Here is a 22,287-nt window from a genome sequence, read left to right on the forward strand (position 1 = left end):
GAAACCATCAAAGTTAAACCGGTGTCCTGTACCTACTCGCCTAGTTCGACTTGACATAGACATACAATATAGTTTATGTACCTAGGAATAACACATCTAGATATTTTGGAAATAAATAGAATATCATTTGAGCTTTTTACGCCCTGTAGTTTTTGCGGTGAGTGTAAGTAATAAGGTTAAGTTGGTAAAGATGAAAGTATCTTATTATCAAGGGATAAATATCGGGTTGCCCAAGTAGCTGGATCAATGCATTCACTATCTATATTTAAAACACAATCGCCAATCAACCGCCGAAAGCTGACCCCAACATGGTTGGGGTTGGGAATATACTTTTGAGAGCACGTAGATGTCAGTCTTCAGCCTGATCTTCCTCTGTTCTTGTTAGATTTATCGTCCCATTGTATAATATAGAAAGCATGCGTTTGTGCAATCTTTCGCTAGAGCACTAACATATGTCTTGCGTATTACTTAAGTAAGTCATACAGTTTTCAAACACTTGTGATCTTTACAAGAGGGTACTAATCCCCCATTCTGTTTTACGAGAATTTTATACACCTTGTATATCAACATACAACCCGGCACAATTTCATAAAACAACCAATTTAAGTTCTCCACTCCGTTAAGGCATCATGCGCGGACATTTAAGATAATTAAAAGGAAGTAGTGAATTAAGTTTCTAGATCTGGGCCACGCGAGACCAAATCCAGCCATGATACGTGTCTAAGGATTAAGAAATAACATTGGCATATAGGAACGCCAATTTACGGCACTATAAATATTCAATATAACTACCTATTTAGGCCGTACCTGTGGATATGTCCGATACTGGTTATTTGAGTACAAGTCATTCAATTTGTGTGCCGTAATAATGTATGCCTTTAATATTTCTGCGAGGTGACTCATGGATGGATGATTAAATTAGATCAAGTAATGGTTTATGTCATTACGCTGATTCTTGGATAATAAGTTGGTCAATAATTTACTTTTCTACTTAAAAGTTTTGATTTTTCTATATGATCAGGTAGGTCACTTGATAAACACGACTAGATAAAAGACATTCCAATTCTCTAATGAAAAAAAAAACTGAAAGTTTAAATAACTTTACTAAACTTGAAAACATATCTCTTACCTACAGACAATGTTCAATACATTGCTACACTACTTGCAAGGCTACGCTACACTGCAAGCCTTGGTCTCCGATCACACAGGGATGCGATTCTGCTGGGCCCACTTAGTGATGGTCCTTACGATGTTATCTGCCCTCGTGTGAGACCTTGGTCCCTTGAGGAGTGCGAGGGCATCCCTCAGGTCTGTAGCAGCATTGGGTTTGTTTGCTGCAGCAGCCTGTGCACAGCCACAGACGGCTCCGCGAAGACCTTCCCACATCTCTGGGCCACCGTCCAACCTGACGCATATAATATGGATTAGGGCTTTCAAATACCGGATTTTTTCAATACCGGTATTAAAAATTTCAATACCGTGATCACGTGATCACGGTATTGTCGGCCATGCAAATATTGCAATACTCTAGATATTAAAAGTCGTCGCTCCTTTATGCGTCTTCGAAGTGCTTTTGCAAGATTTTGGCTTACGTCATTAGCTTGACCATCTAACTTCGTCAACATACATTTTAGCGCAATATCCACTTTTAGTAAATTGGCATCCCGTTTACAAACTAATACAGTTACTTTGACTACATGACTACAGAAAGGCTGTTGTAAATATTTTTTAATATTGTCAAATCGAATTCGTCTAATTCGATATCGGAGTTTGATTTTAGATCGATTAAAACTTTTAAAACACAATCCTTTAGTTTCAAAAAAGCATCCAATCATAGCCCCGACACTATGACTAAAAATAAGATTGACTTCATCATGACAATGAACAAGAAGCACATAGAAACGTCTCCGTGATCAATAGGTTTAATACCGGTAGCGATTACCGACTTGTCTGAGGCTCTCTGAATATCAACTTCAAGGCCGAACGTTTCCGTCTGATGAAGGCCAAGCTCCGACCAACACTGCTCCAAACCATTTCAGGATCTGAAACGTTCCAGTCAAATTTGGGGAACCGATTTGCCGCCGTGGAAATCACAACAGACGTTAACCAGAACCACGAATATGTGGTTCGGATCCTCAGGGAGGAAGGTTCGAGATTCTGTAACAGGCAGCGTAAGGGCAAGAAATCAAAGCTTTCGGAAGAGACATTAGGGCTTATGAAGAAACGACGTGAAAACTCGCCTGTCACTTCGTCAGCTAAGCGGGCTCTAAACCAAGAGATCAACAAGCACGTACGACGCGACCTCCGGTGCTCCAGTAATCTTGACATTGAAAGAGCAATTAAGCTGAATCGGGGGTCAAAGGTGTTCGTACAATCTCTTGGAAGAAGCCACTTGACGAAGCTGACCACAACAAGTGGAGAAGTCATTTCTTCGGTGCCGGCAGTCCTTTCGGAAGTGGAAAACTTCTATGGCCAGCTATACGCATCGCATGCATCTCGACCTGATCCCGGAAATGAGGATTCTAGAGCCACATTAACACGCCATTTCACCGAAGACCTGCCAGAAGTCAGCAGTGGCGAAATCGAGATCGCTCTGAGATAGCTCAAAAATGGAAAAGCTCCTGGCGAGGATGGCATTACAACAGAGCTATTAAAAGCAGGAGGTAAGCCTGTACTGGGGGAGCTCCAGAAGCTTTTAACGATGTCCCGTTTGAAGGAAGAACTCCAGAGACGTGGTGTAGGTAGGACTGTTGTCGTCCTGTTCTTCAACTTCAACTGTGTCTAGCATTTGTGGACTATGAGAAGGCCTTTGACTACGTTGAAATCTGGTCTGTTCTGGAGTCCCTGCAGCGTTGCCAAGTAGATTGGCGATACATCCTATATAGTGATGAGATGTCTCTTTACTACTGACTAACAAAACAATAACATCGTTTGGCTCGCTCGACCGATTAAGGAATCAGTTGTTTAAGAAAGGTTGAGGTATGCTGGAGATAAAAGTTGGCGCTTAACACACGTGTAAAGTGTGAGAATAATATTACCAGTACATACATCTTACGAATACGTAGTTATTTATCTTATTTAATACAACTTCCTGCTACTTATTACAACAAACCACAATAATTATAAAAAGATTGTAATACCGTAATCACGGTATTGGCTCGTCAATAGCGGTATTGAAAAAAGACCAAAATATATCCGTGATCACGGTATTACGGGATCCCGTAATACCGGTATTGAAAGCCCTAATATGGATACATTTCGTTTGTGCCTTTGTTTTCGTATTAGTTGTGGATGCGAAAATGCTTAAGATCAAAATACTTAAGGTCAAACAGGAACCTATCAGTAAGATAATAAAAGTTTGATGGTACAAAGACAATGTCTAATGTGAGGTTACTACTACGAGATACTAATGCTGGGAAACTATGTCTTTACATTGATTTTACTTTACAGGGTAGGTCCTCCTTATCTTCGTATCTTTAATTCACAAAAACTATTTTTTTTGTTAAGCAATATGATTACATGGAACTAAGCAGCAATCCATTTACATATAGGTAATCGAGACAGGTATATCTATTGAGCTCACCTGTCGAGCATGTGGAAAGCCTTGGCAGCGACTAGGAACTGTCCCATGCGATAGCTATCGTTAGCGACCAGTTGCAGCAACGCGAAGCTGTCGGGAGTGCCCGCTGACTGTCAATCACAGATGGAATACATAAGGATCTTAAGTAAAAATGACTAATATCTGTTACAGAGTAGATCTTTGCTATTCAAGTTATTTATTAATTGTAATAAAAACTGCTTTGGTGTATCCTCTAATAAGACGATTATTAAGCAAGCACCAATTTTTCTGCACTAATCTTTGTCGTTTGGGTCTTTTAGAGCAGCTTGCATAAAACAGCGAGGGGTTTTGTATCCATTCGATTTTTGGTATAGGGAAGGCTACTGAAGAACTCAGATCTAGAAAAAGCTAATTAGAAGAAACAAAAAACAAGTTGCCAATTTGACAGTCTCCTTCTTTTTGGGGAGTTTTTGGGGAGCCGATTATCCTAGTTTTGTTACCTTTACACAGAGTTCCCATGCGAGTTGTGCGTCTTTGTTCATGACGTGACACCTACAGAGACACGCGAGGAACGTGAAGGAGCTGCGGATGCTCTCGTCTTGTATCGTCAGCAGGCTCTCTTCTGCCTCGCGGTAGAAACCCGTCGCTACTTTAGCCTGCAGGTTATAAAACTTACAACTGATGGCACTAAAAGTTTACTCGTAGCTTTGAGGAGCATTTTAACTAAGCCTTTTTTTGTTTAGCATATTTTGGAACGCGTGTAAAACCATGATCCAGACAGAATTTTGAAAAAGGCATCAAAAGTAGCTAATGCAGTAGTGAAGAAGATGCATTTTATCTTGGCTTATAGCATTTGAAAAGTGTGCTGTAAAAAGAGATTGAATACACCATAGAACACAGGATGTATTTTTTTATGTTTCTTAAAATTCTTAAATCCTCAAACATAACGCAACGAAACCATCACCATCTTCTGTAAAATCATATTTATTTACCTGAGCATAATTGAAGTTGAAAGTATCATCATTGACGAAGAAGCTCTTGATTGAGTTGAGATAGACCAGCACTTCCTCATAATGTCCTGCTAGGAAGTAGGAGGAAGCCATGCACTGACGGCCCGGGATAGTGTCGCATTCTGAAGCCGAACTGCCTACTAGGTGGAAACTTTGCTGGGCCAGTTTTAGTTGTTCATCCTGTCGAAGAAAAATTTCCAAACCGTCACTTGTTAGCAGAAAACCTAGAAAAAGAGCTATAGTTCGGCCATTCAGAGAATGCGTTCCTGACACGTCGCGATTAAACTGACGACGTAACTTTGCAATGGCGTTGCAGTTACGATAAAAATATTTTTGCTGGTTGTTTACCGTTTTAACAATTGAGGAGCATTAAAACAACATTATTATATCAATAATCAATGAATGTTATTACGTCGTCAGTTCAATCGCGACGTGTCAGGAACGCATTCTCTGAATGGCCGAACTATAGCAGAGCATCATTCCTCCTAACTTTATCAAAATACATAGAAGACAAGTTTGTTCAGCACGAGTTTGGGCATAGTTAAAATGATTTATTGTCATGATTAAACCAAAATTGTTGGAACGCAAGAAAAAGCGATATTAAAGAGATAAGTCTATCTTATCGCGAGCTGTTTGAAGATTTATAAAGTGCATAGGTATATACTCGTATTTAGACCTAAGTATTTCCTTACTACATGGTTACTGACTCACATCCCCAGTCTCATTATAAAGCCTGACAGCGACCACAGCTCTCAAGATGTAGTGTAGCGGTGAGGTGGGCTGCAGAGGTTCCAGTAGGGTCCTGGCTTCCAGAGGCTCTCGGTTGCGAAGTCTATAGCCCGCCAAGTTCAGCCGGGCTTCGGGAACCACGTCTACAAGCTCAGGTAGCACCTGAAATAATAATTTTGTATATTTCTCGCCAAATATAGGTACAAATTCCTAAAAAACAGACACTTCTTTCAAAACCAGAGAAGGCTGATATTATGTCAACCAGATTTATTTTTGACGCAGGAAAAGAAGACGGGAGTTTTTAAATAGTGCGCACAATATGGTAAATGCGAATCTTACAAATAAGGGGCCACATAGGTTTTTACCTTTAGTGCTCCTTCACCATTTCTGAACACAACTAAGTTATGTTTGACCAAATCTTGTCCAAATGTGTGCTGATCCGAGGTCATTTGTTTCAGTTCGTTTTCAGCTGCTATGCCGTTGTACAATCTACAAATATGATACGAACTTATAGCTACACTAAATGGAGGTCTTTCTTAGCAAAATATTAGTACGTAGTGTGGTCGGTACTTGTGAGATGATGGCAAATAGAAGAATATGGAAGGAGGACCCCAAATAAAATTTGAATAAGGGTAGGAACCTAGGAAGATGATGACGATGTGATACGCAGCCTCTCAATGATGGGGATAAAAGTTAATATGTCAATTGTTCTCCTCTTACCTGAACAAATTGCAAGCCTTCAAGTTCCCAGCAACGGTAGAGGTTGGGTGCTGGGCTAGGTATACGCCGAGTACCTCTTGAGATACATCATAATAGTCAAGCTTATAGTAGCACAGAGCTACGTAAACGTTCAAAGCCATGTATGTGCTGAGAGAAAAGAGCATTCATATATTTTAGTTGGTTAAACACTGAAATATATTTGCCAATAAATACACGATGAAAATGGCAAGATTAAAAAACTACATGAAATATTGCTACACTAACGAAAACGGTAAAGTACAGGTACCCTAAATACAGTATGATGTACAAAAATTGGTCTACCTACGCATGATCTATATTCATTAAATTACCTATCAATAGCAGACAACATCTTAATCCAATCCATATCGTCTCTGTCAAATCTTTTGTATCTGCAAGCGTCATATGCGTCAAAGAAGAATGGTTAAAAGTTCCACCAGATTTTTTTTTTAATTTCTGCGAACCCCTTAACGAACCTCTTTGGACCCACTTTTGGAAAATTAACAATTTAAACCAGGAAAGTTTCTGAGAGGACTGTAAATTTTATAACTTTGCAATATCCCTACTTACCGCCTCTCCAACAACAGCTTCTTATAAACATCGATAGCCTCCTGATAATGAGCTCTCAGGTAGTGAACTGATGCTAAACATAGCTGGTCTTCGGGGACATCGCGAAGAGTTGCGTGCGCATGCATCAAAGATTCCTCATCTCCTAGCTTGTGAGCTAGGTGGAATAGGAGTCGGGTCTAAGGAGGAAATTGGATGGTTAATAGAGGTGTCGCTTAATTGTTTAATATTACGTTATTAATTTGATTAATTAATTTTGTTTTCTTCTGTTTACCTTTAAGGAACACTTTGGGGCTTCCTCAACTGCTTCTTGTGATTCCTGGTACATTCCTGAAAATTATTGTTGTCAGAACATTTGCAGGACCAATGAAAATCAACAGTCGCAACGTATCTAAATCTTATCAAGGCAGACTTCAAAAAAGTAAAAATTGAAAAAAAGTTAAAAGCTAAAAAATACATCCTCGCTTTTAAAAATAATATTTGTCCTTACTTGACTACGATGCCTTTACTTTTGCGTAAGAGAACAGTGTTTTGTTTCTTTATGTTATTATGTTTTTTTTCTTTTTGATGATTTGTTTCTTATGATATTGTCATGATAATCAGATGTGATAGATTTATATCTATAAAAATACATAGAGGAAAGTCTTAACAGTTCCTATAAAACTGAATAATACAACAACAAACCTAAATAAAAGTAGCACACAGCTATATCCATAGCGATATTATCAGCCACTCGCGCATCTAGTTTTTCTCTGGTGCGCACACGTAAGTACGCGTCTAGCGCGCGCCGGTACTCGCCCAGGTGGAACCAGCACCATGCACCCCAGACATCTGGCCATACATCCACGTTACCTTCGTGTTTTAGGAACTAAAAGAAGGGTTTTCATTAAAGAAGTATAGTACAAAAGGGAGGAGTTTATGGGGGAGTATCATCATCATCATCAGCCTATCGCAGTCCACTGCTGGACATAGGCCTCTCCAAGTGCACGCCACTGAGATCGATTTTCAGCTTCTCGCATCCATGGGGGAGTATACAGGAGGAGTAAATATGGGTATCTGCAAGGAGGGCACATAAGGGAGTACCTACATACATGTAGACGTATAGGGTAGTATCTACATAAAAGTGGATACAGGGTTAGAATATAAGGGAGTATATAAAAGAGTAATTATGGGGGCTTCAAATAGGAATGGACTCTTAGCATCATGGCAACTTAAAGAATTACTTTGCGTCTTAAGAAATTAATCATGAATGTAAATACCAGAAAGTTACCTCCAGCATAGTAAGAGCACCAACATAGTCTCTTTTCAGTATAAAGTCTTCTAGCTCCGGGAAACTTTTCTTAGCAGAACTGCTGCCTGTATTTGTACGATTCTCGCCAGCTGGCTTCGATCGGGACAGAATCTACAAACGTAACAGGGCATTAGTTACTAACAAATATAAAATGTGGATACCTAAACTTTTTTTGACCACTTTAGGTACCTAATTGAATTCGTAATAATAGAACTGCTTACCATTGTTAACGTATTGAATTTTCAGAATTGAATTAAATATCTTGTTTACTTCGTTACGTCCCGCGCTTTTGTTGACAAAACGTTGCTATGGCAACGCATCGCATCCCATCGCAAAAGCAGTTTCGATTACCCGTCTTGTAGCCAGCCATAAAATATCAATTCAAACAAAAAAACGGTTGTCTAGCAACAAACAAAGTTTGCTCATTGACAATTTTTTTTGGAATTTGTGATTTATTTGGTGGATTAAAAATACTTTGAATTTTTATAATTTGAAGGTATAAGAATTTAGTTAAAATGTCGGAACCCAAGTCAGGGGGTTCAATGCCCTGCATTTGTACGGAGGACAGTACGACTGAGGAGTCAACCCTCAGCATCAACTGCGAGTGTCCTCGGGATGACCACGACATCGTCATCCACGAGCAGACATGCCTCTTGTACAAGAGTGAGAAGATGATCTACCCTCATGTTAGTTTTGTTTAATTTTTTATGCATTTTTCAAGTGGGTATTTCCAACTTGCGGAAATATAGTGCTCAAAAAAGGTCAGGAAACAGCATATTTAAGGTACAACAAGATGATTTAATTCAATAACTGGGAGCCAGAGAAGCAAATTCAATATCGAATGCGCTATTCATCATAAAAAAATTGGTATCTGGGTAAAAAAATAATAAGTTATCGATCAATCAACGTACAAATATATAAATACTTTTGTTTGTGTTTCAGGATCCAGCTTGCGAATGCGAGTACCCTGGGTTCGAGGATGGAGTCTGTCTGTGCTGCAGCTGCCCTGTCAACCAGTGCCGATGCCATAAGGCTGGCAAGGAGGCTTTTGACCAGTAAGTTGTCTTATTTAAGGAGTTTGTATACCAGGGATAATCATGTTTTCTCAACTTATGAAAAGACTTTAAATAGAAGATGACTACGGTAAGGTACCATTTGGAATGCACGTGCTATCGGCAGTTGGGAGTTAGTGCCCTCTTCCAAAAAACACCTTAATGCTCATTAACGATTGAGCAGTCTGAGTATATTTAATGGTATTTTTGCGTCTACATATATTTAAGTTTCATAACCACTTACATTATAATTTCATACAAATTATGTAGATGGCGCAACCAGCGTGAGATCGGCGCGATGCCTGCAGTGCTGGAGGCGTCGCACCCACTCATGCAGAAGTTCCAGGAGACGCTCAAGCAGTTCCTCATCAAAGAGAACGCTATTGCTGAGGAGGAGATACTTAATCTGGTAAGCTTATATTACGACTAACTTAGTCCATAACTTTGTATACTATTTATCATAACATTATAAGATGTGAACCTGTAGAGCTCACTTTAGATGTATTTGTACTTATATGCTGAAGTAAAAATGTAAAGCACTGGTACTCAGATGAATCCGGTTAGACTGGAAGCCGACCCTAACATAGTTGGGAAAATGTTCGGTGGATGATGATGCAGAAGTAAAAATATTCTGTTATATTCTTTGCTGGTTTTATGTAGGAAAGCTTCCAAAGCTTGGAAATCGGGAATCTACTTGGTGCAAGCATCAAGTTTTTACCATTTCGTGTATTAAAAGTCAAGATATTGATGATACTTACCTACTTATTTTACTTGTGTATTTCCTAGCGTGAAGAACTAAAGCTAAGCAAGCAAGAGTATGACAAGGATCTAGAGTCCATCTACCGCAGCGACCATGACACGAACGCGCAAAGGGTAAGTGTAATTACAACTATATTAATTTAATTAACATATTTACGGCGCGCTCATTAATCTGTTATACATATTTATGCTTCAGCTGCTTAAACTAAAGGTCAGCGAGTTACGAATATAGATTAAACAAAATATGGATGTTTGAGCTTAGGTGTGATTTATAATCTGTCTAGTAATGTCATCGTGCCCCCTGATTTATGAGTGTGCCTATCCGCTGACCTGGAAAGACTCTTGCAATTTATTTAGTAGTTTCTCTCGACAACCATTTTAATGATTGTCATTGTTGAAAGAGAGTGATGATTGAATTAATTGTACCTATGTTTGTAGGTGCTAATAGAAGAATATGAAGCCACGCTAGCGCAGCGCACCATGGAACGCGAGGCAGCCGAGAAGCGCGCGAAAGAGTCGAACGAGAAATATAAGAGAGCTAAGGCTAAACTGGAAGAAGATATGACTAGAGGTATGTATTTATTTTTGCGGGCCTTCAATTGCACGTTCACAAATAATGAAAAAAAACCGGCCAAGTGCGAGTCGGACTCGCGCACGAAGGGTTCCGAAGGGTTCCATAATTTATAAAACGGACGAAAAATCACGTTTGTTGTATGGGAGCTCCCAAAATATTTATTTAAATCTAGTTTTCAGTATTTTTTGTTATAGCAGCAACAGAAATACATCATCTGTGAAAATTTCAACTCTCTAACTATCACGGTCCATGATATATGTACAGCCTGGTGACAGACGGACGAACGGACGGACAAAGGAGCGAAAACAATAGGGTAGCGTTTTACCCTTTACGTGTGGTACGGAACCATAAAAATGAATGGTTAAATAATAGACATCAAAGTCCATGGACTTTTATTGATTTTGCATTTTCACACAAACTTTGATCTGCGAAGATACGGAAGAATACGCTCTAGTAACTTCTCAATACCAGCAGAAGTAGCTAGTAATCGAACAAGCATCCAAATCCCCTCCTCCCGTCACATCATGAATGGAATGGACAATGTTTTGTGCTCCAAATTGCTATGCCCACTCAGGGCGCCATACAAATTAGACCTAAGAAACACAAGTGTTCCATGCAATAAAATATCAAATTCAAAATCTTTATTGCGAACTAACTAGGTACAAAAGAATCTTATAACTAGTTACGTTCTTAGAACTTAGTTGCTCGTTAAGGCATTCCAATTTATTAAAAATATATATTTGTACTACAGAACGTGAGACGACAGAAGAAATGGAAGCTTTGAACGCGCTCTGCCACCAACTGTCGGCGTGGCGCGACGAGACGGAGTCAGATCTCACCGTCAGCCAGCGCATGTCGGACAAGATGAGAATGGAGAAGCAAGCGCTTGCTGCTGAGAAGAGACGGCTGGTATGATAGTTTTAAATACATAAAAGTAGCAATTACGCTTAAAAACCATTTTTTTAAGATAAGTGTTTTATGAAAATGAAAAAAAAAGACTAAAGACCTGAGGTTGTGTGTTTCGAATAAAAGATTGTCCTGAATTAAATTAATTCTTTCAGGACATGTTCCTGTTCAGCCTGAGCAATGAGGTCTGGAAGCTGGAGTCGAAGCTGGAGATGTTCAAGAAGCAGCTCGAAATCAAGAACTCGGAAATGGAGAAAGTTAACGATAGGGTAAAAAAAACATATCTTCTGAATCTATTGAGGCCTGTAGGCATGATGCGATCAGAGTGACATTTCTAGCCCTTACAACATTTTAGTGCCAGTGTTTAAATTTAATTCTAACCAGCTTTCTTTAAATCCACAAGGTGACAGCATACGCAGCTGAACTGGAAGACTTGGAGCTGGACAAGCGTCGTCTGGTCAGCTTGTGGAACTCTGTCATCGTCAACATCACGCAGAGAGATAAGGTGTATGATTCCGTCAGAGATGATTACAAGTAAGTATACGGTACCTATGAAGAAAGAGATATCTTTAGGGAGATCATCAGGAAAGAACATTATTTTGGAAACATGAAATCATTTTTTTTTGTTTATTGCCAGCGAGATAAAAAAAATGGTAGCTAAGAAAAAGAAAGATAGGTATGATCTGTATTAGAATCGTGACCTCGTTTTGCAAATAAGGGTATGGAAATTTATATGAAAACGGGTTTTGAAAATAACATAAAAATTCACAGAACTCTACAAGATAACTACCGGACGTTACTGAACTCTATGGACATCACTAAGAAGGTATTGATGGAGGAGATGAACAGGGGAAAGGAGATCGCCATGAACAGGGACAAAATCAACTACGATATCGAGCATGCTATGAAATTGCGTGAGTACATTATAAAAAAAATAGGAATCCTATTTAAGTACACGGTACATATCTCCTTAATTTATTTACGAATACTTGTTACTTTTGTATCTTGAAGAAAACGGTCAATTATGGATCCCAACCTTATTCACAACATAATCCCTTTCTCAAGCTTTGTTCGCAATTCACAGACGAAACCGAAGATGCAAAACGTCAGACCTTGGAGGCTCAGATTAATCAGCTGACGGAGTCTATCGAAATGACTGAGAGGGATCATGAAATGATCAGAGCCGTAAGTATTTATTATTGACGCCTTAAGTATTAGTTACCGAAGACACGAAAAACATGATTATAATTATATTTTTCAATTTTCGCAGGAGAATCAATCAATGCGCAATATTCTGAAGAGCACTGGGAAGGAGTTGGACAGAAAGGCTGAATATAAACTGAAGCTTGAGAACGAGATACTTCTAAACCTGCAGGACTGTTTGCTCAACGATAAGGCTGTGGAAAGCATGGCCAATGGCATTCGGAAGATGAGGGAGATGTCCAGGAAGCAGGTATACTAAATATACATGGTGAAAAAGCAGTCATATTTAACAATTCAATTTTCAATCTATTTTATTGTTAACAGTTCATTCAAGATCCATTCATTTTAGATTTCGTCAAACTACTGCCTCTCAATTTTATTTTTGATCGACTCAGCATTTTTTCTTCTACCATAGTCTATAATTTACCATCTGCGAGCCACAAAGTGCTGAGTACATCATCAATCAACAGTTTATGTGGTATATTTCTACATGCCCATATTGTTTTCACAGGAGATATCCCTTATGTCAATGGAGAACCAACATGCGCACATAATGTTAGACATAGAGATAATGCGGAACCGTCAAGCCAAGAACAAAATAGTGCTGGAAGAGAGCCAGGCCATGGTGAAGGAGAAGGAGAAAGAGATTGATGCGCTGCAGGACGAACATAGCCATCAGATGTCCATCCAGACCAGGAAGCAGAGGGAGCTCGATATTATCATGAAGAAGTATATCACTTTGAAGGAGATTTTCGATGTGAGCTGCAAAATTATTATAATACATATTCTTGAATTTAACAACATCCCGAAGATAAAACTAGCTCTGTAGAAATCTAGGGTTTGCATAGAATCGTGATCTCTAGTAAAACACAGACTCTAAAAACATCAAATAGGTTCTTGAGAATATCCTTTTAACTAACAAAGTTCATAAAAATCCTTAGATGAAATCTCCTCAAGAGCGTCGCATCGAAAGTCTGGAGAAGCAGATCAAGTGCCTCCGCGAGCGCACCGAGGTGATGCAGCATGAGTGGCTGCGACAACAGGGACACGTCGTCAAGCTGGCAGACCACCACCATCTCATGGTGTCGGAGATAAACCTTATTGCTAAACGTTAGTAACTAGTAGGACTTGATTTTTATAATTGTCCTGGATTTAGGCACTTATGTTGTCTTAGCAGTTGAGAAAAAAAAGGTATTTAAAATACATTTTATGCTAAGCCTAATTATAGCGAAGATTTAATTATAGCGGAACCTTCGGTAGCTTGTAGGCTGCTTAATTATTTTTATAGTTTTTAGAGTTCCTTTAGAACCTGTAATGGGAAGAAAAACTAGGGATAGGCGATCACCTATACTTTATAACTCCGGAATCCAACATCATCACGTTTTTTCTACAGAGATCCAAATATGCGATCAGAAAATAATGCGCATACAAGCGGATTCGGAGGCAGTTGCCCTAGAGCGCAGTCACGTGGAGCGATCCTTGCGCACTCTGCGCGGGCGCCTGCAGGTGCTGGAGCACACGCGCAAGGATGCCACGGAGCGCAACCAGGGCGCCCAGCGGACCAACCTCTCCATCTCACATGAGTATGCTGCTAACTTGAAGGTTAGTGCAATGGGAATTGAGGGTCTAACCGTCAGTTGCAGAAAGGTCAATTAAAATAAATCTATTGCTCACACTTTTTATCTTGTTGAAAGAGCAATAGATTTAAAAAAGCTTCTACCAAATAACTATTATAGTAATCTGTGCTTCTACTTTAATTGATCTTTCTGCCGGTTTGACTGACGGTTTATTCTGTATTGTTGTCGAAGCTATGTTATGTCCGAAATACTTTATTTTATTTAATATGAATAATCTACAGTTCTACAGTCCTTATTGCCTGAAACAGAAGCTGCTTTAGTTGCCCACGTGTGTTGTTTATTGCCTACACCAAGGGTAGGCCACAGCGGACTGCTGCAAAATTTTTACTTGGTTAAAAATTAAACCGTGAGTTTACGCTGAGATATGATGGTTTTTGTGCAGGATGCAGAAACGGAAATAATTCAACTGGAGGATGAAATTGAGGAGTTGGATAAAGACAAGATGAACCTCACCCAGGAACTGGATCGAGTTCAGAGGGAAGCTCTCATATGGCAAAGAAAGGTTAGTACCTAGTCATCATCATCAGTATTTAGTTTATATCAATATTATGTGTACCTATGGTACCTATAACTTCTACTGTCTTTGACTTTATTGGTTTAGTAGTCGCATAGCGTGACTGCTGCTGTGAACGAGGAATCTAGTGTGATTCCCGGGTCGTGCCGAAATCGCTTTGTGAGTTTTAGAAACTTTCAAAAAGCAGCCCCAATCTTGGTAGATGGTGGTATTACATCCTCGTGCCTGAGAGGGGGAGGCACGTAAAGCGGGCGTCTCCGAAAGCTACTCGGCAGCAGTCGTTTGTTATAATTCCACGTTAGAGGCCATCAGGCAAATTTAGGAAAATTCTAACAATAGGACTTGTTACATGATTAATCTTGCAACTCATTCGAAAAGAAGGTAGATCTCTAATCGACTTCTTTTTCAGGGAATATTAGCGGTGGAGCTGAAGAAAAATATGAAGTCTGCCAAGTCAGCCGTTGGCGAAATAGGACTGATGAAGAGTGAAATACATAGAATGGAGGTATGATTGCTGTGAAATCCTTAGAATCTAGCTAGATATACGTATGGTTTCTTAAATCTGTAATGACCATTTAAAGCGTATAATCAATACTTGCTCCGTGGTTCTACCCGCTTTTCTCTTTCCGTCTTGGATACTCAAAAACGACATTTCAAATGTAGGTTCGTCGTGAACAACTTCGGCGTACAAGTGAGAAGCTAGCTGAAGACTTGGCTCTGTACGTGACGCGAAGAGACACGGCGATGGACAAGACGAGAGCCGCCGCCGCCGTGGAGAAGACCCACGGCACTGCAGTGGGCACCTCGCAAACCACTTACAATCACAAACTGAGGCTCGCTAAGGCTGACCTTACTAGGGTCACTAAGGTACACATTACATGGTCTTCTAAAATGGTGGTCATTTTCAAAAAATAGGTATCCAGCTATACCTACTTCAACGCCGTTCTGCCCATTATCCTAATATCGTTACGGTCTTATTTATTACTGCCGGATTAAGGAGTCTCAGGAGAATCTAGCTGGGCGAGGTTCCTTCAAGTCCTGCTTGTTACATGAACTGTCTGACTTTGGGTCCAGCTATATGCCTAAGTTCGTCATCCTCTTGCCATTACACTACATTTAGGCGATGCATATGTCTTACTCTTCGTTTCATTGCTTCTGACGTCATCAAATCAAATCACTCCTGCATATAAGTGGAACCTCCCAAAATGAAACGTAAATTGTAGGAGTTAGCGGACTCGAAGGCCGAGATGGAGCAGCTGATGAAGGACCAGGAGCGTTTGGACAAGGAGCTTGCGGAGACTAGCGCACAGAATGTCCACCTTGAGGAAAAGGTCGCTGACCTCATCAGGGAGACTCGCGCCACTGATAGGACTAAACACCATGTAGGTATCACTTATAGCTCGAACCAAAGATGAAATGCCTTCCAGGTTTATTTACCTACAATATTTTGGGGATCTTAGCAAACACGCGTGTACATACGTGGTAAGATAATATATTTTTCACTGTATGGGAAATGGTGTGTACGTGGTGTATACATGCATGCACTTAATAAAACCTGCAGTAACGCAAACATATCCTCAGGCATGTAATCGTATTTTCAAACTGGACGCAAGGTCAACAAAATAGTTGATGTAATATGTAAAATTCTGATAACAAACTAACAATAACTTACAGCTTCTAGAACGCGTCGTTCGCGCCCAACGGTTCAACAGTGAGCTTACCACTGCCATCAAGCGTCGCTCCGTCCGCTCTCGACGTCCCAAGGACAACGTGCTCGCCGACCACGCCCAGGCACGGTTCCTGAACGAACGCCTACGTTTCCTCGTAGGAGTACTACAGAACGAATACCCCCACCATGAGGACAGACTAGAATCGATCTTCAATACTCTGAATGTACATACTCCCGATGAGTCGCCCGAACTGTCGATGCCTGAAGACTGTCACCTTATGCATAAGGATCTAGACTTCACGAATGAGGAACTCTTAGAACAAGCTAAACATGAATTGGGCCTTCTAGATGTAATGGAAGAAACGAAATGAGTGTCGTTGAAGATCTTGAAGAACTGTGTGCCTTTTTGCTATAATATTTGCGTGTATAAGTGTGTGTTTTGGATTTTATTGATTAAAACGAGTTTGTGTTGAACTTAACATTTATCTAATTATTTACAATAATATTTTAAATGGACATGTTCAGTGATTTAACAAAAAATATTTTTAATGTAACTTATATATTTTTTATGTAGGTAACAAAAAGAAATTCGCTCACGAGACAATACCTATGTATGTGTCTGAAATTACAAAAATGGACATTACTGGCCAATATTAAAAAAGAATTGTCCTAAAACCACGATACTGTTTTCCTTTTCTGCTCTCAATATTCTCCACCACATATGAAAATAACATTTATAAATACGCCAAAACAATTGCCAATTCTTGAATAATAATTATTTAGATAGAATTTTAATAATAAAATTTAAACTAACATACATAACAAGCAACCTTCATTCATGAAGATTAACCTTACCAGAAAATACAACATCCATTTTATAATTTTCCAAATCTAAATGTCCGTAGGTATTCCTTTAAAAATGTTTGAGCACAAAGTATCTAGTACTTACACGGAAGAAGGAAAGATGAACGGAGATGCCATCAGGCAGATAGGTCAGGCGTCTTCTAGGTCAAATACACACACGTACAAGAACATAAATACAGTGGGCGAAACCGAAACCAACAGTTCCAAGTAGTTCCAAGTAACGAGGTGTTCAGGTTCCTTGACACATCTGCCAACGACTTTTGCTTTTATACAAAATGGGCGGGTTCCATAGAAGGCGTAGCCAGTAACGTTCCTTATTCTCCGAACACCCGCATTTAGGCGTCCCTATTCTCTTAGGAGATAAGCCGACCCCAACATGATTGGGAAAAAGGCTCGGAGGATGATGATTCTCTTAGGAGATTTTCGGTTATGACATCTCTGTTCGTCATTTTGTTCTCCGTGGTCTAGTATCATGGACTGATGAAGTTCTTCTCGTGTGCAGTGTACTCGTGACGCTTGCGGTGGTCGGAGCGACCGAATTTGATGCCGCAGTACTTGCAAGGGTAGCGTTTCACTTTCGTATGACTTATCATGTGGATGGTCAGGTAGCTGGGGAAGAAAATGTCATCTGATTATCCTGTAATTAATGTAAATGCAAAAGTTTGTATGTATGGATAGATTGATGTTTGTATCTCTTTCACGTAAAAATGATGTAATTATTGGATTGATTTTGATGAAACTTGGCAGCCTCAGAATAAAATATAGGCTTTTTGTCCATGTGCGGAAAGCGGTTCTCACAGGACGTAGGTGAAACTGCAGGCGAGTTTTAAAAATAAATCCCCTTTTAAATTGTTTTTGATCGTCGCTTTATCCCGCAGCGAAGGAGTTATAAGATATGCTTGTAATTATGAAATCACTTATTACATAGTGAAGCGCGAAGTTTGTTTTTCTCGCTGTCTATATTATCTGTAAGGCTGTACAAAACACAATTCTTATAAATTTTTACATAAAAAACAAACCTCTTCTTCTTGAAGGTCATTTCACACAGCGTGCAGGCGTGGTTCTTCCCCTCCTCGTGTATGAGCCGGTGACTCTTCAGGATCGACGTGGTGGAGAAGCACTTGCCGCACTCTGGACACGCGTACGGCTTCTCTTTTGAGTGACTCCTGGGTTGTTGGAAGAAATCAATGTTAAAACTGCGTGTAGAGGAATGATAGGTCAGTGTCCTATAGGTGTGTGACAGGAGGTACATAGGGCTAGTATATAAGGGGAGTACATAGAGCTAGTATATAAGGGGAGTACATAGAGCTAGTATATAAGGGGAGTACATAGAGCTAGTATATAAGGGGAGTACATAGAGCTAGTATATAAGGGGAGTACATAGAGCTAGTATATAAGGGGAGTACATAGAGCTAGTATATAAGGGGAGTACATAGAGCTAGTATATAAGGGGAGTACATAGAGCTAGTATATAAGGGGAGTACATAGAGCTAGTATATAAGGGGAGTACATAGGGCAAGTATATAAGGGGAGTACATAGAGCTAGTATATAAGGGGAGTACATAGAGCTAGTATATAAGGGGAGTACATAGAGCTAGTATATAAGGGGAGTACATAGAGCTAGTATATAAGGGGAGTACATAGAGCTAGTATATAAGGGGAGTACATAGAGCTAGTATATAAGGGGAGTACATAGATAGAGTTAGTATATAAGGGGAGTACATAGAGCTAGTATATAAGGGGAGTACATAGGGCTAGTATATAAGGGGAGTACATAGAGCTAGTATATAAGGGGAGTACATAGAGCTAGTATATAAGGGGAGTACATAGAGCTAGTATATAAGGGGAGTACACAGGGAGAATATAAAAAGAAGAAATAATTGTGACATCACAAGTAAATTAGGGTTGTAGGAATGTCCACAGTGCCCGCTACGGTAGATCCGCGACCGCGATCCGTCGCCTTCCTAATGTGAGTAAAAGTGCTTAGTCTGTACAAAGCATTCCTATTAGTTTTGGAATTCAATTCCGGGTGGAGAGAATAGAAGTATGTTTATATTTTGCGTTATGGTAAAACTAAGTATAATAGTAATTGTATTTTATAACTATATACCTTAAATGTATTTGCAGATGATATTTCTTGAAGAAGCTCTTTGAACATAACTGACAAAGGTGCGATTTCTCTTTGTCGTGTACTTGTCGTCTGAAATGAATAGTAAAATTATAATTATAAATGTAGTTTCTTGGTGTACAATAAAGCATAATCTATCTAAAATATTGTTTTGTAGTTAAAAAAATAACATTAACATTATTTACAATACAAACTCACTTATGCAACATCATTCGACTCTTAGTATTGAACTTCTTATCACACAAATCACAAGGGAAGGCGTAGTCCTTAGTGTGCGAAGTCATGTGCAGTTCCAGGTTAGACTTGGAGATGAACCGACCACCGCAGGACACACAGCCGTAGGGCAGGGAATCACGGTTGTGCATCAAACGATGGTGCTGCTTTAAGTGGGCTACAACTACAAGAGGAAAGAGTTTTAGTCAGGATAAGCATTATTTGCTAGACATGACTGTAGTTTTTTCAAATTGTAACTGTTACAGTGCTGGGCACAGACCTCGTCTCACAAAGAGAAGGATTAAGCATTAAACACCACACTTGCTCAATGGGGGTCTTCATTGGGGGTTATCAATAAGGTGAAGGAGTATGATGGTGTGCGACTTTCAACTTTTCTAAGAAGGTATGTACTTTCTAAGTATATCTTCTAAGATATACTCGAGACACCCTCATACTCGAGAGCACCACAACCAATATTGTAAGTGGCTAGAATATTTTTTATGGCTTTGTGTCATCATGTATTGCAGTCTACTGTGCCAGTCTCAGGTGAATAGAACAGACTATTCGGTTTCAGCATGAGACTTACTCAGAACTTAGAACAGTTTAGTGGAAGTAGCAAAGTCTATCATCATCCTCCGAGCCTTTTACCAACTATGTTGGGGTCGGCTTCCAGTCTGACCGGATTCAGCTGAGTACCAGTCCTTTACAAGAAGCGACTTACTATCTGACCTCCTCAATCCAGTTATCCGGGCAACCCAATATCCCTTGTGGAATATAATAGACTGGTGTCAGACTTACTGGAAGTAACAAAGTTACACTCACTTAAATGTCTGTATGGACAAAACTAATCCATGCACTTTGCTACACCACTTTCAGACAGCAAAAATGTTTTACACAAACCCATTGAATATTGTTTTGATTTACACATCACATCATCATCAGCCTATCGCAGTCCACTGCTGGACATAGGCCTCTCCAAGTGCACGCCACTGAGATCGATTTTCAGCTTCTTTTGATTTACAATATTTATAAATGATAGTGTATTTTTTTATGAAATAGAATTTCTAAACCACTACCAACCTTTATTACACAACGGGCATTGTTGTTTAGTACCTAAATGTTTTATTTTAGTATGTCTATAGCGTGCGCTGTAAGTGGAAAACGCTTTGTCACACAGTTTGCAAGGAACACGTTTCCGACTTGCAGCAGGCAGGTGCTGGATCGCATGAGCCTTAAGGTCTTTCACAGCCTTCCCACATTCCTCGCAAATTCGTTTTGTCACCTTACTTTTGGTTTTGGGAGTTTTGGCAGCCCGTTTTCGTTTTCTTGGTGGTTCTATAAGGAAATTATTTAATGGTTAGGTTTTTGGATATTGGAGTTTTTATCGAAATGTAAGTACTTACAATAAAAGAACAGTGACTTACTCTTCTCTACAGTATCTTCCTTATATTCGTATTTTATTCTTTTGATAACACTTAGGAATTCGTCATCGGTATCACCATCAAATCCGTCCTTTGGTTCATCTTTAACAGTTGCATCCATAGAATCATCACTAACAGACTGCTGCTCATTTTTAATATCATCATCACGTAAGAAAATCTCATTTTTGACACCATTTGATTCTTGTATAGACTTCAAGTAAACATCGCTTCTTAGAGCTAAACATTTGAAATCATGGAATGACCATATTTTATCATAACATTTTGTACATAGTTTTGTACTTATTTTAGAATCCTGATCAACCTAGAGACAGAGAAAAACACATTGCTTTAGAAATTAAGTATTGTAGTGTTAAAGAGCGTGGCTTTCAATGGCAATAGTCTCTTGTTTACCTCAATGTTCAAACAAAACATGAAAACGTCAACAAAACTTCTTTCATCAACAGTTTTATTACTTTCTAACTTAAATATATCTTTCTGCGATCCGCCTGCAAGACAGACTCTACACAGATCCATTTTATTGCATTATATTAATAAACTAAACCCTGTGAAACACAGAAATTCATGATCCTGAATTCAAAACTTATGACAAATTGACAACTAACTTGATAGTTCTGACACTGACAGTTGACACGTGAAAGCAATTTTTTTTTATATTGTGGATCTAGCTTTCTGGCCTTTGCTATTACTGCATAAAACAGTGGATGGATAAAGGTCACACAGCGGGCGTGGCGTGACGGGGCGCGGCGGCATCGGTCACACTGCGGGTGCGATCACGTCCCGTCCCGCCTGTATTCGTGTGTGTTCTATACGTGACTTGTATTCCCGCTCGGCGCGACGGCGGCGTGGCGCGACAGTTACCGTCGCGCCGCGCGGGACGGCTCTGTGTGACGTCGTCCGTAATATCTAGTACATTACAACTGTTCAGTGTCGCGTCGCCGTACCGTCCCGCCGCGCCGCGCCCGCTGTGTGTAGCGACCTTAAATGTAATTGTTTGCAATTCTTTCTACGAATAACCAAGGTTGCTTTTATAAAAACAGTCTGGGAGTTTATTAGGAAGCAGGACAAAACAGTCTTTACTATAATAAATAAATATACGTATGTCATTGCATTAGTGAGAAAAAAACTAAGTCTCATGATGGTGCTATGTCGATTCTTGGACGGTAAGTAGGTACATTGTGTACAAATCATCATATTATTTATTTTGAAGAGCTTTTTTTTTAATATTAACTGCTTAAAAAAATAGGACAAATCAAATGACTTGATAAACTTTGTATATCAGTTTTTTTTTGTGTCAATATTATTCACATGCCGCAATGTGAATAGCTGCATTCAACCTGAATGTATTTATGAGAGTGTTATTGAGCCACACAAGCCTCAAGCTTTTATGGGCGTCTCTGCTTTCATCACATCTACCTTATTTTTCAACATAATT

At 39.5% G+C, this 22,287-nt stretch overlaps 3 protein-coding genes across 5 annotated transcripts; 1 reads left to right on the forward strand and 2 right to left on the reverse strand.

Annotated features, from left to right (window-relative positions):
- Positions 1-1,084: 1,084 nt before the first annotated feature.
- LOC124633439 (intraflagellar transport protein 56) lies at positions 1,085-9,251 on the reverse strand. Of its 2 annotated transcripts, none has more exons than XM_047168661.1 (12): positions 9,191-9,251; positions 7,874-8,005; positions 7,288-7,471; positions 6,878-6,933; positions 6,607-6,782; positions 6,019-6,165; positions 5,664-5,787; positions 5,281-5,460; positions 4,552-4,749; positions 4,060-4,215; positions 3,584-3,690; positions 1,085-1,405 (listed from the first exon to the last, which is right to left on the reverse strand). In XM_047168661.1, exons 2-12 carry the CDS (start codon positions 7,880-7,882, stop codon positions 1,201-1,203), a joined length of 1,542 nt encoding a protein of 513 aa, XP_047024617.1. In that variant the 5' UTR covers positions 7,883-8,005; positions 9,191-9,251; the 3' UTR covers positions 1,085-1,200. The 2 variants fall into 2 exon arrangements, with proteins under 2 accessions (XP_047024617.1, XP_047024616.1); XM_047168660.1 differs by lacking the exon at positions 9,191-9,251 and adding an exon at positions 8,116-8,212.
- On the forward strand, positions 8,410-16,687 carry LOC124633114 (coiled-coil domain-containing protein 40). The gene is made up of 19 exons (XM_047168211.1): positions 8,410-8,580; positions 8,837-8,949; positions 9,217-9,355; positions 9,733-9,819; positions 10,144-10,276; positions 11,031-11,188; positions 11,341-11,454; positions 11,589-11,719; positions 11,957-12,099; positions 12,270-12,370; positions 12,456-12,638; positions 12,900-13,145; positions 13,330-13,498; positions 13,782-13,990; positions 14,408-14,527; positions 14,949-15,044; positions 15,203-15,406; positions 15,763-15,921; positions 16,214-16,687. Exons 1-19 carry the CDS (start codon positions 8,410-8,412, stop codon positions 16,577-16,579), a joined length of 3,042 nt encoding a protein of 1,013 aa, XP_047024167.1. The 3' UTR covers positions 16,580-16,687.
- LOC124633440 (oocyte zinc finger protein XlCOF6.1-like) lies at positions 16,676-21,460 on the reverse strand. 2 transcript variants are annotated; one of them, XM_047168664.1, is made up of 8 exons: positions 21,246-21,460; positions 20,838-21,156; positions 20,494-20,748; positions 19,399-19,597; positions 19,183-19,272; positions 18,092-18,238; positions 17,494-17,681; positions 16,676-17,434 (listed from the first exon to the last, which is right to left on the reverse strand). In XM_047168664.1, the coding sequence occupies exons 1-7, from the start codon at positions 21,366-21,368 to the stop codon at positions 17,543-17,545; spliced, it is 1,272 nt and encodes a 423-aa protein (XP_047024620.1). In that variant the 5' UTR covers positions 21,369-21,460; the 3' UTR covers positions 16,676-17,434; positions 17,494-17,542. The 2 variants fall into 2 exon arrangements, with proteins under 2 accessions (XP_047024620.1, XP_047024619.1); XM_047168663.1 differs by having other exon boundaries at positions 16,676-17,681.
- Positions 21,461-22,287: the final 827 nt, after the last annotated feature.

This window comes from Helicoverpa zea, chromosome 9, assembly GCF_022581195.2.
Source record: "Helicoverpa zea isolate HzStark_Cry1AcR chromosome 9, ilHelZeax1.1, whole genome shotgun sequence".
Taxonomy (NCBI): Eukaryota; Metazoa; Arthropoda; class Insecta; order Lepidoptera; family Noctuidae; genus Helicoverpa; species Helicoverpa zea.

Bases quoted from the DNA above. Each gene is read 5' to 3' on its own strand.
- LOC124633439 (XM_047168660.1), bottom strand. The intron at 6,166-6,606 runs GTAAGTAGGGAT...CTTTTCTCTCAG, and splicing joins AAGCTGTTGTTGGAGAGGCG to CACATACATGGCTTTGAACG. The intron at 5,788-6,018 runs GTAAGAGGAGAA...TCATATTTGTAG, and splicing joins AAGGCTTGCAATTTGTTCAG to ATTGTACAACGGCATAGCAG.
- LOC124633114 (XM_047168211.1), top strand. From the start codon at position 8,410: ATGTCGGAACCCAAGTCAGGGGGTTCAATGCCCTGCATTTGTACGGAG. The intron at 13,991-14,407 runs GTTAGTGCAATG...GTTTTTGTGCAG, and splicing joins AGTATGCTGCTAACTTGAAG to GATGCAGAAACGGAAATAAT. The intron at 15,407-15,762 runs GTACACATTACA...CGTAAATTGTAG, and splicing joins ACCTTACTAGGGTCACTAAG to GAGTTAGCGGACTCGAAGGC.
- LOC124633440 (XM_047168664.1), bottom strand. From the start codon at position 21,368: ATGGATCTGTGTAGAGTCTGTCTTGCAGGCGGATCGCAGAAAGATATA. The intron at 21,157-21,245 runs GTAAACAAGAGA...CTCTGTCTCTAG, and splicing joins TGTTTTGTTTGAACATTGAG to GTTGATCAGGATTCTAAAAT. The intron at 20,749-20,837 runs GTAAGTCACTGT...ATTTCCTTATAG, and splicing joins GGAAGATACTGTAGAGAAGA to AACCACCAAGAAAACGAAAA.